This window comes from Protobothrops mucrosquamatus, unplaced genomic scaffold (assembly GCF_001527695.2).
Source record: "Protobothrops mucrosquamatus isolate PMUCROS unplaced genomic scaffold, P.Mucros_1.0 scaffold1331, whole genome shotgun sequence".
NCBI lineage: Eukaryota > Metazoa > Chordata > Lepidosauria > Squamata > Viperidae > Protobothrops > Protobothrops mucrosquamatus.
Genome location: NW_015387529.1, coordinates 181,945 through 197,604, shown reverse-complemented (window position 1 = coordinate 197,604; position 15,660 = coordinate 181,945). Strand labels below are relative to the sequence as shown.

Genomic DNA, 15,660 nt, shown 5'->3' with positions numbered 1-15,660 from the left:
AATGCTATCTTTTTCTTTTCTCTCTTCCCCATTAATGTTTATCCAAGGTGCTGCAATATAAACCTCAACCAGCAGGTGGCACTAAGATGGTTTCTTTAGTTTCCTCTGCTCTCTGCAAAACCAGATTCTCTCAAACTATTGTATTTCAATACTATAGTGATTTCAGCCAGGACACATAAGGACACTTACTTGTGATTTGTTCAATTGCAGCGTAATACCTCTGCAACAAGGCTTAGCCAACCAAGTAATCAGCCAGAATGCTAGCTAGCTAGTTGTTAAATTCTTCTTCTGAGGAAGAGGCTGGCAAGCTTATGTGGAACAGGCACTCATGATCTCCAACAATAAACCTGACCGGCTATATCTCCATGCTCACGCTGCCTCTCCTCCCTGATAGCTGCCTTGTCTACAGCCATGGCTTTCATTGGCAAGTCTGCTGCAGTGACTTCAGCTGGTTCCAAACAGACAGCAACTAGACTCAGCAACTCCGCTCTTCAACATTCTCTATAAAAGTGATTTCCTGTGCTAATCTGATTTCCTAGGGGGGCCTGTACTTCCTTTTATTTATTTTATTTATTTCCCTTATCTGTATGGGAAAATACCTTGTATGTTGAGTATTCCAAAAAGGCTCAGGGAGGTGACCTAGCCTTAACCAGCCAGGATAAGTAGAAATCTGATTAGGAAGTAGCAGAATTGATGTTGCAAATTACTCTGTTCGCTCCCTTGAGACTCACCGCCTCCAAATGAGCCTACCTCATAAGATGACTCTTCCATTGGCATTGTCCAGCTCAAGTCTAGCAGCTCTCGAAATTATGTGGCTTTTCCTGCCAAATGCTCTGAAAATGCTTCTTCACTCCGGCCTTTTAGAAAGCTGCGCAAATAACTTTTTCTAAATGGAAAAAAGATGCCTTAAAAGGGACCACTGGGTGACATTCAGCAGATGCAAAATATTTCCTTTTTTGCCACTTGATCTATAAGTTCAAATGTGATTTTGTGCTAGTTTCTGGTCAGATTTAAGACAGGTTTTCTTTGACGTGCACTCCAGGGGGTCTCCTCTGCATCTTTTTGAGTTTCTCAGTGAACTAAGGAGCTGCAATGGATGTAGAATTAGGGAGTGGTGCTTTGTTGCAATCTGATCCAGTTCGCCACCCACTCCTTTATTCCAATAGGTAACCACAATCTCAGCCAAACTGTCCATGAGAATCTTCAGAGACTTCCCAAGAGCCCCTTCAAAACCATAGGATCTATCAGATGCCTTGAATGGGACAATATAATATGTTCTTCCCACTGTGAAGGGAGAGTGCACAGCAAAACTCCACAGCAGTCGGAAAGTGATCTGTCCATGATCATGCCCTCCACTTTCAAATCACATTACCTTTCCCCTGAGACAAAAATCTCTAATGTGTGACTTCTCGTGTGTTGGGCCCTCAGTAAGTTGGTCATGTCCATTTTTGTCAAGGTAGCCATTAACCTCTGGATCACTCCAGACTCCTCACTAAGGGAAGGCAGCTTGAAATCCCCTCATGCTAGTAGCCAAGAGACCTCTACCACCTTCCCTGGAATCAGGTCAAACAACCCTGGCAGGGATCCCACTCTGCAGCGGGGGTGAGTGGGAGTTACATAAGTTGCAAATTGGCCCAAGCAGGATCTCACATCTGGTTCTCTTTGGTGAATGTCTCTTGATGCCAGCAAAGACTCGTGGATGACAGTACTACCCCTCCTCCCCTGGCAGCCCCATTCCAGAGACCAAGGCTGATGCCCAATCCAAAACATGTGTAGGTAGTTTTCCATGAGAGGAATTTCCTCTTCCTCTCTCTGGTTTCAAAAAAGCATGCCGGTCTGCTCAATTATCATTAATTGAAGGCCCTGGATTTCAAGGATCTAGAGCCCTGGTTCCTGGAGTGAGAATTAAGAGCTGGGAGAGAGGAATTAGTTAAGTTACCACCTTTTCTGAATATGGTCTTTTATCATCACAACTAAAATCCCATTCCACCATAACTCTCCCTCCACATATTATCAGCAAGTAATTCCTTGTCAACCAAATGACCTTGCGTCAAACGAGCTCCTCAGATATTAAACTCATCAAACTACCATCTGTACTACATATCTGGTCTGCTTCCTTTCCATCTCCCTGCCTTTTTGTCACCTGAGACAAGACACCCACTCAAAACTGGGAAACTGGAGCCTAACTCCAACTCTCAAGAATTAGCCCCCATCCAGCTCCACACCTGATAACATCTTCAATCTCTCAGGGGGGGGGATAGTTCATGTTCCCCTATTGCTACTTGTGCTTCTGATATTCTTATATCCTCATGTTACTTCCTGAGGCTGGGTGATGAGAGGGTAGAATTGTTCCAAGCATCCATTTATTTCTGAGCCTGTTGCAAAAATTGCAATAAATTAACCAATGCGTCATCATTCAATATGCAACTAAAATCGATCACAGTGATGAATTTCAGATTGTTCTGCAATAATCAAACATACCAGTTTCTATCAGTAGAGGCTTCTTTTGGGGGTTTCAATTTCTATTCTTTATATATATATATCTATAGTTTTGTATCATTGAACCTGAATAATCTCGCTATTGAGCTGAGAGATTTTCTTTCCAGGCATTTCCCTCTCCCCTTTGGATTTTTAAAACTAACCCCAGATCTAAGTTATATTGGTTGTAACTTCTTTAATGTATGATTTTTGCTTCCTGTGAGGCAGTAACGGGACACCCAGTCTAGTGATGATTGATGGGCGAAGAAGCATCTTTAGCAATGGCAGCTTTGTTATCCATACGGTGAAAGCAGAAGATTCAGGATATTACAGTTGTGTGGCTACTAATAACTGGGGATCAGATGAAATTATTTTGAATTTGCAAGTTCAAGGTAAGTTAAAAATGTTTCTTTTACTGCAACTATTTCTTAGCTTAAGGAATTTTTATTATTATCAGGATAATAGAACATTTCAAGATATAAAATGAAAAGTCATAGTGTGTCCCTGGAAAGCAACTAGGAGAATAATATCAGCTCTCAGATATCTAAAGGGCTATAGAGTGGATATGTTCTTTGGCTCAGAGAATTAGACTCAGTATATATAAATTACATGGAAGCAGATTTATTTTGAGCATTACAGGAAACTTTCAAATTGTAAGAATTGATTAAATTGCTGTGTTCACACAACACTTATCCATGTCTGATTTAATCATGAATAAACTCCATTTTCTAGGTTAACACAGTGGAGTGCTTTATATTAAAAAGCATGTTAAGTTAGCTCTCAGTAGTGACTTACTGACATGGAAATTATTTTTTAGTGACATACAAGTGATGGAGGACAGTAGTGCATTGTTCTGACTTTCATGAGCCCAACAGTAGATCTACTTGTGAGTGATGTTGGGAATTGCAGTTCAGCCATATATAAAAGGGGAACACATCTGATCTAAAGGAATAGTTGGAAAAATATTTTCTCTGCCTCTTGAAAGATGATTATGCAGAGACTGTAGTGGTGGAAAAGTCAAGGGCAAAATTATGATTAAGAATGCCAGCTAAAATTATATAATATTTAAATAGTCAAGGAAAATGAATGTTCCTGCTACGTGTTAATTGAAGATGTCATATTAGCAGACACATTGACAGATACGATTTGCATATTTTTCCACCTCAGTTCTGTGAGAAATGTATTTAGAATCAAATGATTACTCAAACTATTCTTAATTTCTCCTTTTAACTATGTCTTATTCAGTTCCACCTGACCAGCCTAGACTTACTGTATCCAAAACCACCTCTTCCTCCATCACTCTTTCCTGGATACCTGGAGACAATGGAGGCAGCTCTATTCGAGGTAACATTCGATAGTTCCATTTCAATGCCAGAATGTTTTTTTTTTAAAGTAGTGCCTTACATGTTGCCATTTCATCCCAACAGAAGGTTATGTTAGTTTTGCTTATCAAAAAGTTCAGTTATCTTAATAAGGCTACTTACTTGACAGTAAGGATTTGAATAATAGTGTCCCATATGAATCAGAGATTATTTAGTTAACAGAACATTGGATGATATGCCCCAGAATGATTATAGAGAAATCGCTGGCATTCTTGATTTAGATTTTATTGAGCAAGATTATATTTAATTTTTTTTTGAAACACATTTTATTAGTTTTTTAATTCTTAAGACAAAGTGCTCAGGACACACTGTGGTGTTAGGGTAGTCAAACATTCAAAAATAAAACCATATATAAAAAACTCAACTCAATACATTCAATGTCCCCTCTCTATTTCTAATTTGGGATATTGTTAATTACTGAATTCTCTTGACAGCTCTGAATAAAATAAAAGCATTAAAATTGTTAAAATAAAAATAAAAGCAAATAAACTAATTAATATTTAAATATAACAAGTAATCAACAGAAGCCTGTTCAAAGGGATGTGTTTCAAGGATGCTCAACACTGCAAGGAGAGCAGTTGAAAAAACTAGAACAGCTACAGTATAGAAAACAAACTTGAATCAGCACCAGATCAGTTCATAAGAATTGTAAATGAGCTTCCTCAGATGATCTCAGTAAATACTGGAAGTTCATATAGAAAGGTAAATATACTCACAGAGCCTAAACCTAAGACAGGGTTTTAAATTAATTACTAGTGCTTCGTATTTTGTATCAAACTGAATTGTCAGACAGAGCAGTATCAGTGTAAGTGCTTCTGGAGTAAACCCAAAGGCCCAGAGTGCATTGCTACACTTGAACTGGAGGTTACCAGCATGTAATCTATCATTTTATCATCTTGTTCCAGAAAGGGATGCAATTGGCATATCATCTGAAGGTAATAAAAAGTGTTCCTGATTGGAAAACCAGAGCAAGATTCTGCTCAATAAGCTGTAACTTTCTTCTTCTGGGAGACTGTAATCACATTTAAAACTGGCAACCCACAACATTCTAGAAATGTAGCCCCGTCTCCAACTTTTTTTAAAAAAAATCCAAGAAGATGCAGAAGAATGTCAAAGTTCTTCTTAGTTCTCCGATGTAGAAATACTCCATGATTTATATAATTAATCAGAGTGTTGTGCAGTATTGGACTATGTTTTGTTTTTGTTTTAATCTTTGATAGGTTATATATTGCAATATTCTGAGGACAATAGTGAACAATGGGGCAGTTTTCCCATTAGCCCTAGTGAACGTTCCTATCGATTGGAAACGCTGAAGTGTGGCACGTGGTACAAGTTTACTCTGACAGCACAGAATGGAGTGGGACCAGGCCGTATCAGTGAGATCATAGAGGCCAAAACACTTGGGAAAGGTATTTGAAATTATATCCTGCCTTTATTCTAAATTAAGTATTTGAGTTCCCATCTGCAAAATAGTTTGAAAAGTTGGACCTGGCAATTATTTTCCATAAAATATGAACGAAACAAATTTCTTGAGCAATCTCTACTGCAGTATGCAGTAAATGCTGAAGTCTTAGGCAATGCCTCTAATATTGGTTACTGCAACTAGTTAGAATTTTTGTTCTTTTTTGATGATTCCTCTTTCATTTTCTAATCTGACAAAGATATTGGGTCCATATGTGGACTTGCACACTGGATGTAGTATTAGAGGTCTCAAGGGGAACACATGTTTCTTAAATTTCAACAGATTACAGTCATTTAGTTCTGAAAATCTTTGAAATTGCATTCTAAATCACCATTATCCCCTACCAAATGTATACCCTCTCCCCCAAAATATCACACACAAAGAACCTAAAAAACTATAGCTATGAATAGCAGATGAGAAAGAGGGAAATGAAGAAAGATTTTTTTTAAAAAAACACCACAATCTTACACAAGAATAAAACAAACAAATAAAATGCATTCCATCTTGCAAATTAAAGAGAGATTCCCATCCAAGAGACTTGAAGTCACTATGTCTTCTATCTATCTATTATAACTTTTAAAATTTAAATATATATTTTCTTGTAGAGCCACAGTTTTCAAAAGAACAAGAACTCTTTGCCAGTATTAACACCACTCGAGTAAGATTGAACCTTATTGGCTGGAATGATGGTGGTTGTCCAATCACCTCCTTTATTCTGGAATACAGGCCATTTGGGACAACAGTGTGGACTACCGCACAGCGAACATCACTTACCAAATCATACATAGTGTATGATCTTCAGGAGGCAACCTGGTACGAGCTGCAGATGAGAGTCTGTAACAGTGCTGGCTGTGCTGAAAAACAGGCGAAATTTGCGACACTCAACTATGATGGGAGTAAGTACATTCATTTCACTGTTGTTTAATCAAGAATATTCACAAATAATTCCATTTCATATAATGTAATCTAAGTGCCATTCATTTTTTTTTTGCAATATGGCCCTTGTGTGCAGTGAAAGAAACAGTAACAAGATTTGCAGGTTGAAATTCCACTTTATACCTTATCTCAGGGGTAGTCAACCTTGGCTCTTTTATGACTCGTGGACTTCAACTCCCAGAATTCCTGAGCCAGCTTAGCTGGCTCAGGAATTCTGGGAGTTGAAGTCCACGAGTCATAAAAGAGCCAAGGTTGACTATCCCTGCCTTATCTTATGGAAACATTTTTACATGGAGCTGCTGAATTTATATCAGAATTTCCAGGGAGCTTATTAAGCAGCACAGTTCATCTCTGTGATGGATGCTTCAGGGAACAAGTGGGATGCCTTTGTTTTCCTTTAGGATCTCCAACAAATGTTCAGTGCTTCTTCTATGTTCTTGCTCTAATGAAACATACTCTTCACCCTTAAAGCACCCAAAACATTAATTCTGGCACAAATGTTTGAAAATATTAGGATTTCTTTCATGGCTTGCTTTTGAATTTGAAGAATAAACAGTTATGTAGAGAGTAAGAGTGAGTGGCTACAGACTTGTACTTGAAACATTCTGCTTCACTTTTTTCAGGTGCTTCAGCTTTAGTTTCCCTTCTTCTCCCCACTCTTTGAAAATGAACACTATAGTGTCAACATTTAGGCTTGGCTTAGCTTGTCCAGGATTTTTTATTACATGTTTTACTTTTTACTAGATAGAAGGATTTATTTATATACCCTTGTTGAATTAAATCAGAAATATTTTTGACTCCACACTATTATTCCATACCTGACTTTGGGAACAAGAGATACTGGGGTCTGACTTTGACTAAATCTTGAAAAGTGCTAATTCTTAATAGACACATATCTTCACTTTTAAAAGTAACTTGTAGTTGGCATTTCACTTAGAACTTCATTGAGGAAAAGCACCTTTTTGAAGATATGCATGACCCTACCATTTTCTGCACTGCCTGACTAGAGGGCTTCAAAACATAAGCTGTGAATTCAGAATTCAGTATGAAACATTTTGTGTGTAAAGAATGTGTTGTCCAAAGAGCTGTAGCCTTTATGAAGCAGACCATTTATCTACCTCAGTGGTTCCCAACCTTCTCTTTCATGTAGATCATAACATTGTCACTGACATTTTTTGAAGATCACCACATAAGTCACAGTGAACAATATACTGACATTATGGCTTATTACTCCCATACAGCACCCGTTAATCTGTGGTGTCTGATTTAAACATTTTCTTCTTCTTAAAGAATGAAAATGACAGATTTTTCATAAGATTTGTTCATTTCCATATGATAATTTGTGAGCAAAGATGCCAAAATTTTGCAAGATTTAGTAATTTCTTGACATTTTGGTCATTTTTAAAAATAAGTTTTATTTTTATTTTGTTACTTAACAAATATCATTTATGGTATCCTTTTCAAGTAGTTGGTCCAAAATCACATTAGGAACCATTGCTTGAGAATAATCCTTAAAAAAAACCTTCTCATCTACCTATTTACAGACAGTTTATTAGTTGAATTTGTATTGGTGCTGATGTATTCCTGTCTGGTGAAAACTATAATTGATATGTGCATATAAATTTAAGATATATCATTTCCTTAAAATGGCCCTAAAAATGAAAAGAGCCATCCTCAGTGTGGCTATAAATTTCAGGACAAGTATAAAAGGTTGTGGTCCAAAATAATTAATTAGAACACCCATGGTTACATGAGTGAACTTAAATCTACTGCTAGCTTTTGTGTAGATTCAAAAGACCATGTAAATAAGCTTTCAGCAACGTATAATAATCAGTGTTGTTGGATGATACATACTAGGCATAGATTTGCTAACTAGTGATTTAAATTTTAGAAAAGTAGCAAAGTGCCAGCCACATTTCCAAAAGGGCTTTACTGTACATAAATTATCATAGGAAGTCATTCAATTTTTTTAAAAATCATAGCAAAACTTTAAACTCTTGTCAGAGCATGCACAGACTTGTTGTGCTGAGGTAACCCAGGAGAAAATGCAGTAGACAATGGTTTGTATTTAATTATGGTTTATATTACACTATCTACAAATATACACTAGAAATAAAATACATACACATAGTGAAACAGCAATTCCAATACACAGCAATTACAGCAGTCAAAGGGATGAGAGAGAGAAAACTCCAGTAAAAAACTCCCCTTTTATACTCAGCCTCTTAAAGGCACAGACACAGACCCTGCTTAAAGGCACAGACACAGACCCCTAATATTGCATCATCCTATCATTGCATCATCCACATTACATTACATCTTTACATAAGCTGCTTAGCTGTTAAATTATTATCCTGACAAATCTTTTAGCAGTGTAGTACATTTTCAAGCAACATAAATGTGTATTAGGCCTAAAATCCACCATCTTCAAACTATATAATCTGAATCAGGCCATTGATATTTCTGTGCCTATTGCAGAATGGGGAATGTGTATATTCCTTGAAATTACCCAATCCTCATTTTCTGCCTAGAATTTCTGGATTAGGAATAATTTGTGAACTGAAGTAGCACTGGATAGAAAATTTTGGCATCTCCACTTCTGTGCACATGCCAACACATATGTGTCCTTAAAAAAGGAGAGGAATCCTTTAGCCTAATTAAAAAAAAATAGATCATACACTATAATTATTGATATTTGGATGTTTTAACACTATAGAGAATGGGTTAACGGGTTTTATAAATAAATTAAATAATTAAGTATAGAGGCAAATCTTAAATGATCTATTTTGTTTCTTGCAACCTTCCTTCAATTCACTAGCAAAAGATTACTCCACTCTCCACTCTTGAACAAAATATAGTGAACCATTAATTTATCATTTATCCAAATGCCAAAGATGCAGAACATATTCAAAAGAGTTCTTTTTTTACTATAATAATGCATACTGACCAAGCCTTAAGTTAGTGAGGGTACAGACTTTGGGAAAAGAGAAGAGCAAGCTTCAGAATTGCTTGTTGTTAAAAAGAAAAGTTCAGATTAGGTTCACAGGGCATATATGTCAGCTCTTTCAACTACTGGCCCATCCCATCCTGCCTATGCATCTTAAAATTTATTAAACAATAAAAGGGAAATAAGATAAAACAATCAGAAATGCTTGAAAAAGAAAATGACTACATGACTGTGAGAGCAAGCTAAATGGTTCCCTTCAGAATCAGTAAGTCTGGAAACCTCCTTTAGTAGTCACTGAACTCTCCATTACATTTGACTTTGACTTCGTTAAGATTATTCTGAATAAAACAGCAGTAATGGAAAGCTGCAAGAAAAGAATCAGAATCTAGTAATATCTTCCTTGACATTAAGACTTAGTGCCTTTGAAAATAAAAATAATGGATGGTTCTTTTGCCTGGAATAGTATCCAATTATTCCCTAAAAGGCAAGAAGAGATGTGGGTTGATAGAGGTTATCCTGAGGGTAGGATAGATGTTGTGGATCAAATAAAATGATTGCCCATCTGGTAAATCGTAGTTTTGTGACTAGCGTATTGACCATGCCAGCCATTTGTTGAGCAATCAGGCTTCTCGGTAGTTTCCGTATGACGTGCCTATGGCATGGTCCTGAAATGTCAACTCACACTCCACATAATTGTCTGCCTTCCTTCCAGTACACTCAGTAATTGTGACTTTTGTGTATACAAAAACTCTTTTTTTTTAAAAAAAATCTTAAAATTCCATTGGCTGGGAAATTTCAAACACCTTAATAGGTTTTCATTGTAGAGGATCAGACTATTAAGGCTTTGCAAACCTTCCTAGTTTTCTCTCCTTTCTTTACCAAGTTCCTCCAGCTTGACAAATCCATGATGAAGCAATGTCAACAAAACTCACTTTTTTTTGCCTAGAACTGTGATTCGTAGTAGGAGTCAGTAATGCTTGCCTCAAATAAGAGGTAAATATCATAACTCCTATAATATTTTTCTGGCCGGAATTTAATTCTTATGATTAAAGGGCATACCGTGTTTTGTTCCCTACAATTTCTATAAGGAAGCTTGCAGTTTTATGAAGAAAAGCAGCATTTTTCATGACAATAAATATGGCCTAATTTGTCTCTTCTTTCAAATGCAAGCAATTGGTAGCACTTTGCATCAAAATAATGCAAAGCTAAAATGACGAAGCTTTCCTAATAAATTGAACCTCTTAGGAACATACAGGTCAGCTTCTGTGCACCGTAGTCACTTAAAAACCAACCTTTTCTCTTCGTTGATAGGCATCTAATGTCATGACACTGTTTCCAGGTACAATCCCTCCACTCATTAAATCAGTTGTCCAAAGTGAGGAAGGTCTGGCAACCAATGAAGGGCTAAAGATGCTGGTGACTATTTCCTGTATCTTGCTTGGGGTCTTGCTGCTTTTTGTGCTTCTGCTGGTTGTAAGAAGGAGACGGAGGGAACAGAGACTGAAAAGACTCAGAGGTAAGAACCAACATCAAATATTGCCTTACATGTATTGTAGTTTCTATATAAAAATGTGCAGATTTACACAGAATAGAATAAATTGTCATTAAGCTGGTTCTCATATTATAGAAATAGTGAGAGTGCTGTTTCCCATATCCAGTAGGCAGAGTTTGGTATATTGGTTAAGGTGCTGGCTTAGAAAGTAGAAGACTGTGAAATCTAGGCCTCCCTTAATCATGAAAACCAGCTCTGGGGACTTTGGACCACTCTTTCTCAGACTAATCCATCTCACAGGGTTGCTGTTTGGAAAATAGGTGACAGGGGTATTAGGTATGTTTGCTGCAGTAACAACAATAGACAATAATATAACTCTAACATTAATAAAAAAGAGCATATTTTAAAGAATTTAGAGATTTATCTTGGCATGTAACATGCTAAATATGTAACATTCCAATTCTATCAGAGAGTTATAGAATAAAAAGAAGTTGATCAGCAATCAAACATTCTTGTAGTAGTACAGGTAATCCTTGACTTATGACCACAGTTGGGATTGGACCTTTCATCATTAAGGTATGTGGTCATTAATTGAATCATACCTGGTTTTACAATTTCTTTTGTAAAGCAAAAGAAAGCAGATCCCTAATGATTGGGACCTCTGGGAAGGTCACAAATGATGTTCACATGACCCTGGGATGCTGCAGCTGTCATAAATACAGGCTGGTTGCTAAGCATCCAAATCACATGACTGCAGGGATTCTGCAATTGGTCATAAGTGCAAGGAAGGTCATACATCACTTTTTCAGTGCCATCATAACTTCAAACAATCATTAAATGAATGATTGTAAGTTGAGGACCATCTGTATAAAAAGGGTCCTATAGAAATATGCAGATTATGCCATTGATTCTTATGACATTACTTTAAAATGTCATGATCACTTTGCTATTTCAGATTATTTCAATAGTAGTTATGCAGGAAAATTTTTCCTTTCTCGTAACTTTGTAGATGAAAAGGTTGCAAATTCAGTGTATATGAATCAGGTGAAGTTCATTTTCTATATGTTGCTGCTAGCAAATATTTAGAGATTACTAAGATTTATTTTGGTGTATTTGTTTTTCATGTATAAATTAGCTTGGCTACTGATGATTCGGTTTTAGCTCTGTGTTTCTTCCTCTTAGTTTTTACAGCAAACACTACCTGAGGTACAAAAGGATTGATTGCCAGAACAACAAGAGAATTATAGTATTGATTGGGGAAGGGGACAGAGTAGATGATTTAACCCAAGTTCCAACTGCTGCAAAAACAGTGTTTTCCTTGTCTCCAAAGGGTGTTCATCCAAACAGCTACTTTAAAATGAACTGTGCATGTTGCTGAATATGGCAGAACTCAAGTGAAAACTGCAGGAGTTCTGTTAATTTCCCAAGAGAATGTATCTCAGAAAAATTCAAAATAATAGCTGGCAAGATCCTAATAAGTAAAAGCGAAGACCGCAGCTGGGTCTCATAATTGTGTCTTTCCAACTATAGCAATATCTCCTTTACATAGTAGAAGAAGTTTATTGTATAATTAAATTTAATATTCCAACATGTCTAAATTCTTGATTGTGCTGCTTCTTTGTGGACATCGTTACTGGAGTTGATAATAACCTTATATTCTGTGTTCTAAATATGTCACATCCAGTAAAATTTTAGATTATTCATATCTTAGATGTTGGATAAAAAGAAGTAACCTAACTGTTCCATGTATCCTTTGGATACTGACTTTATCTCTATATAGGTAAATATTAATTAGGGAGCAAGCTTTTGAACTGATCATAGATCACTATGCTAATTATAAGGTAATTTGTTTGCTTTTGCCTTAGGATGATGGGTGAAACCTAGCCATTATGGTTTAGCATTATATGGAACCAAGATCACTTGCATTCATGTATACTTCAGAGGAAGAGGAAGAAGACATGAACCTAAGAGACTGCCAGCCTATTTTGGGAGAACAATCTGTCTCTGAGCCAGCAGAGAGAAATCACACTGCTAATCAATAGGATCCTGCAAAATTGGCTAACCTGTCTGATAGCGATGAATTAGCAAACCTTGATTAACTATCAAATCTTAAAACCATTAAGATCTAGCAAAAATAAAATAATCCCTGCTAATTAAAGTTCCTAGAACAAGGGTTGAGTTTGACCTTAGTAACAACTCTTTGCCATGAACTGCCATATGGTTCCTTTTGAATTCAGATTTATTCTGAATCTGGACTGGGTTATCTTGTAACTGTGTTAAATCCTTTCACTCCTTAATCTGCTTCTGTGATTTACTGTGCCTTAGATCTTGGAACATCTTTCCTCATATTTTTTTCTTACTCCTTGGTTTCTATAATATGGCTTCTGATATTACACTGTCTTGATCAATATAGGCCATGAGAAAGTTTATTTTTAAGATATGTGAGGTGAAAGTGTCTTCTGCTCTCTCATGCACTGTTTTAGGTTAACAAATCTTCTCCTCTGTTTCCTGTCCCAAAATTGCAATTCTTAATTACAAACTAACTTAAATTCCTTATTTTTTTAATTAAACAGTCATCAGCCTTAACAATATGTATTGTTCCTGTGAATTATATTAGACTCACATAGGTTGTTGGCAAAAAAATCTGTTATTGCCACCATAGATTAATATGACACTTCTGCCATATATTTGTTGTACTGCATTGCACATGAACATAATAAATAACCTCATGACTCTGTAAATATGAATTTTTGCTCATAATTAAAAGTGTAATTTCTTAATTATTAAAATGACATTAACAATTAAATGTAATAAGTAGCTTTCAGAATAATGTGTTATAAAATTAATTAAAGTCTATCAAAATAAACTTCTTGAATAATGTACATTAGTAAAATTGATATAAATTTCTTACCTTCTATCGCAGTCATAGCAGATAGTCTAAAAAGTTGTCATAAATAATTAAACTTCTTGTTAATAGGTAAACACATATTTATTAAGTAATCTTTATTCCCTAAATTTTAAATCCTGCTTTTTGTTGGTATTCATATATGTTTTTTTTGTGTGAATACATATACATACACACCCAGAGACATATACGTATATATAGGACACATATATCATGTATATATGCATACACATATGTATACATAATTACATATACATACATATATATAGGAAATATACATACTGTATGTGTGTGTGTATACATACATACACACAAACACACATAAACCAATAATAGGAAAGTTTGTAATGGCATCAGAGTGTAGCTGTACCATTTCATTTAAAATGATGCATGTCTCTATATGCAGTAGATGCCAAAGCTATGTCCATTGAAGTGAGTAAGCCAATCAAGGCAGGCTAGCCCCACCCCATATTTATGTACCTATATCCATACTTATGTGGTGTCCAATTTCACCAGATCCAATGTCTTTTACCTCCCTATTAGTAGCAATTCAGACTTAGAAGGATTAAATATTCAAGCTGCTCTCCCACATCCACATCCAGCCAAGATAAAGGCCTCTATCTGGTAACGGTATTAGATTGTTTGGGGATTATTATGCAAATATAAGTACTAATTAGCTGTTTACATAATGCTTCTATTTCTCCTGCTTTTTTTCCCTTTCAGATGCAAAAAGTTTGGCTGAAATGCTTATGAGGTAAGAATAGTAAAATATGCAGAATTCAGCCATTAATTTAAAAAAAATGAATCCATGAGTCAAGGCCTTGGACTAGTTCAAAATGTGTGCCTCCATTGGGAACATCCTATTTATACATTTCAGAATAAGGAAAGAAACTTCTAATCATAATCCTCAGCAAGGATGCATGTCTTTTTCTGCACTGAGGGGACTAGTTAGTGAGCAAGGCTAATAGAGCCAAGGTTAAATGCAATCTGAATAAAAAATGAATGTCATTTAATATAATTCAATGTAAAATTAATTATATTTATTTGATTTGGTTAAGTACAGATAATTTGATTATTCCTAAAAAAGTTAATACTTTTCAACCACATTAAAATTTCATTGAAGCACTTAGGAGGACAGTGATAGAAAAAGCAAGGATTGTAGACGACTTGAACACTGACACTTGAGTACATCACTTACTGTAGCAACAGTAATTCCAGTTGCCATCATAAGCAGTTGTTAAGTGAAGACCTTACATGACTGTAACTTCAACCTTCATCATAACTTTGATCAGTCACTGAACAAACGGTCCTAAGATGAGTATTACCTGTATTAACTAGTCCTCTGTGTGAAAATAGAAGTTAGAAATTAATTCTATTTTTTTGACAAATTCTGTAAGATAAACCCTTGCAATATTCTCAAACGTTCTCTGCAATTCTGTGAAACCCATCCATTTTGTGTTCCTGCTAATTATTTTATAGATAAATATAATTCTGTTGAGAACCAGTTTTCGAGCCTGTAAATTCAAAGAATCTGGTGTCCATTGTGGAGCTTTCCACTTGCTACTGTGAACAAAGCATTCAGTTAGAACAATAGCAGCAACCTCTCGACTCCCACTGTCACAGCAACTCTTGCCTAATGGAGGTTATCAGGACCATTTCCAACTTAGTCCTAAATTATTTGTCCACCAAGCTGAATCTGAGAATTATGATTACCGCTTACCGTTCCTAAAATACAGTAAGACTACAGTGTCATCATATCACTGTGGGTTAATGAGAGAAAAGTAAGTCTGCCTGAAAAGCAGATAGTAGAGGGGAAATTACTATTTAAAGGTTATATTCTTTAAACATGAAATCATGTAAAGCTTTTCAAATCATATCCTCTTTTTTTGTCCTAACCATTTTGTCTCCTGCTTTAAATTAATACATTTTGCATGTTTATTTTTAAAAAAAATTATATGGAGAGACTTTGTTTGAACATCTCAGAATAAGAGTTTTGGGGAACTTTAATTCATTTAAAATAATAGCACTTTATTGTATTTTGTTTTTAAAGTATATATC

The 15,660-nt window shown here is 35.8% G+C and overlaps 1 protein-coding gene across 1 annotated transcript in view; it reads left to right on the top strand.

Annotated features, from left to right (window-relative positions):
* The window catches only part of DSCAM (DS cell adhesion molecule), a gene marked incomplete at its 5' end in the record, with an annotated part of 259,601 nt that overhangs the window by 203,739 nt on the left and 40,202 nt on the right, over window positions 1-15,660 (top strand). The window contains 6 exons of the mRNA XM_029285138.1: window positions 2,707-2,870; window positions 3,724-3,822; window positions 5,081-5,269; window positions 5,928-6,218; window positions 10,545-10,721; window positions 14,326-14,356. Coding sequence (XP_029140971.1) covers window positions 2,707-2,870; window positions 3,724-3,822; window positions 5,081-5,269; window positions 5,928-6,218; window positions 10,545-10,721; window positions 14,326-14,356 — 951 coding nt within the window. The remainder of the gene's footprint in view (window positions 1-2,706; window positions 2,871-3,723; window positions 3,823-5,080; window positions 5,270-5,927; window positions 6,219-10,544; window positions 10,722-14,325; window positions 14,357-15,660) is intronic.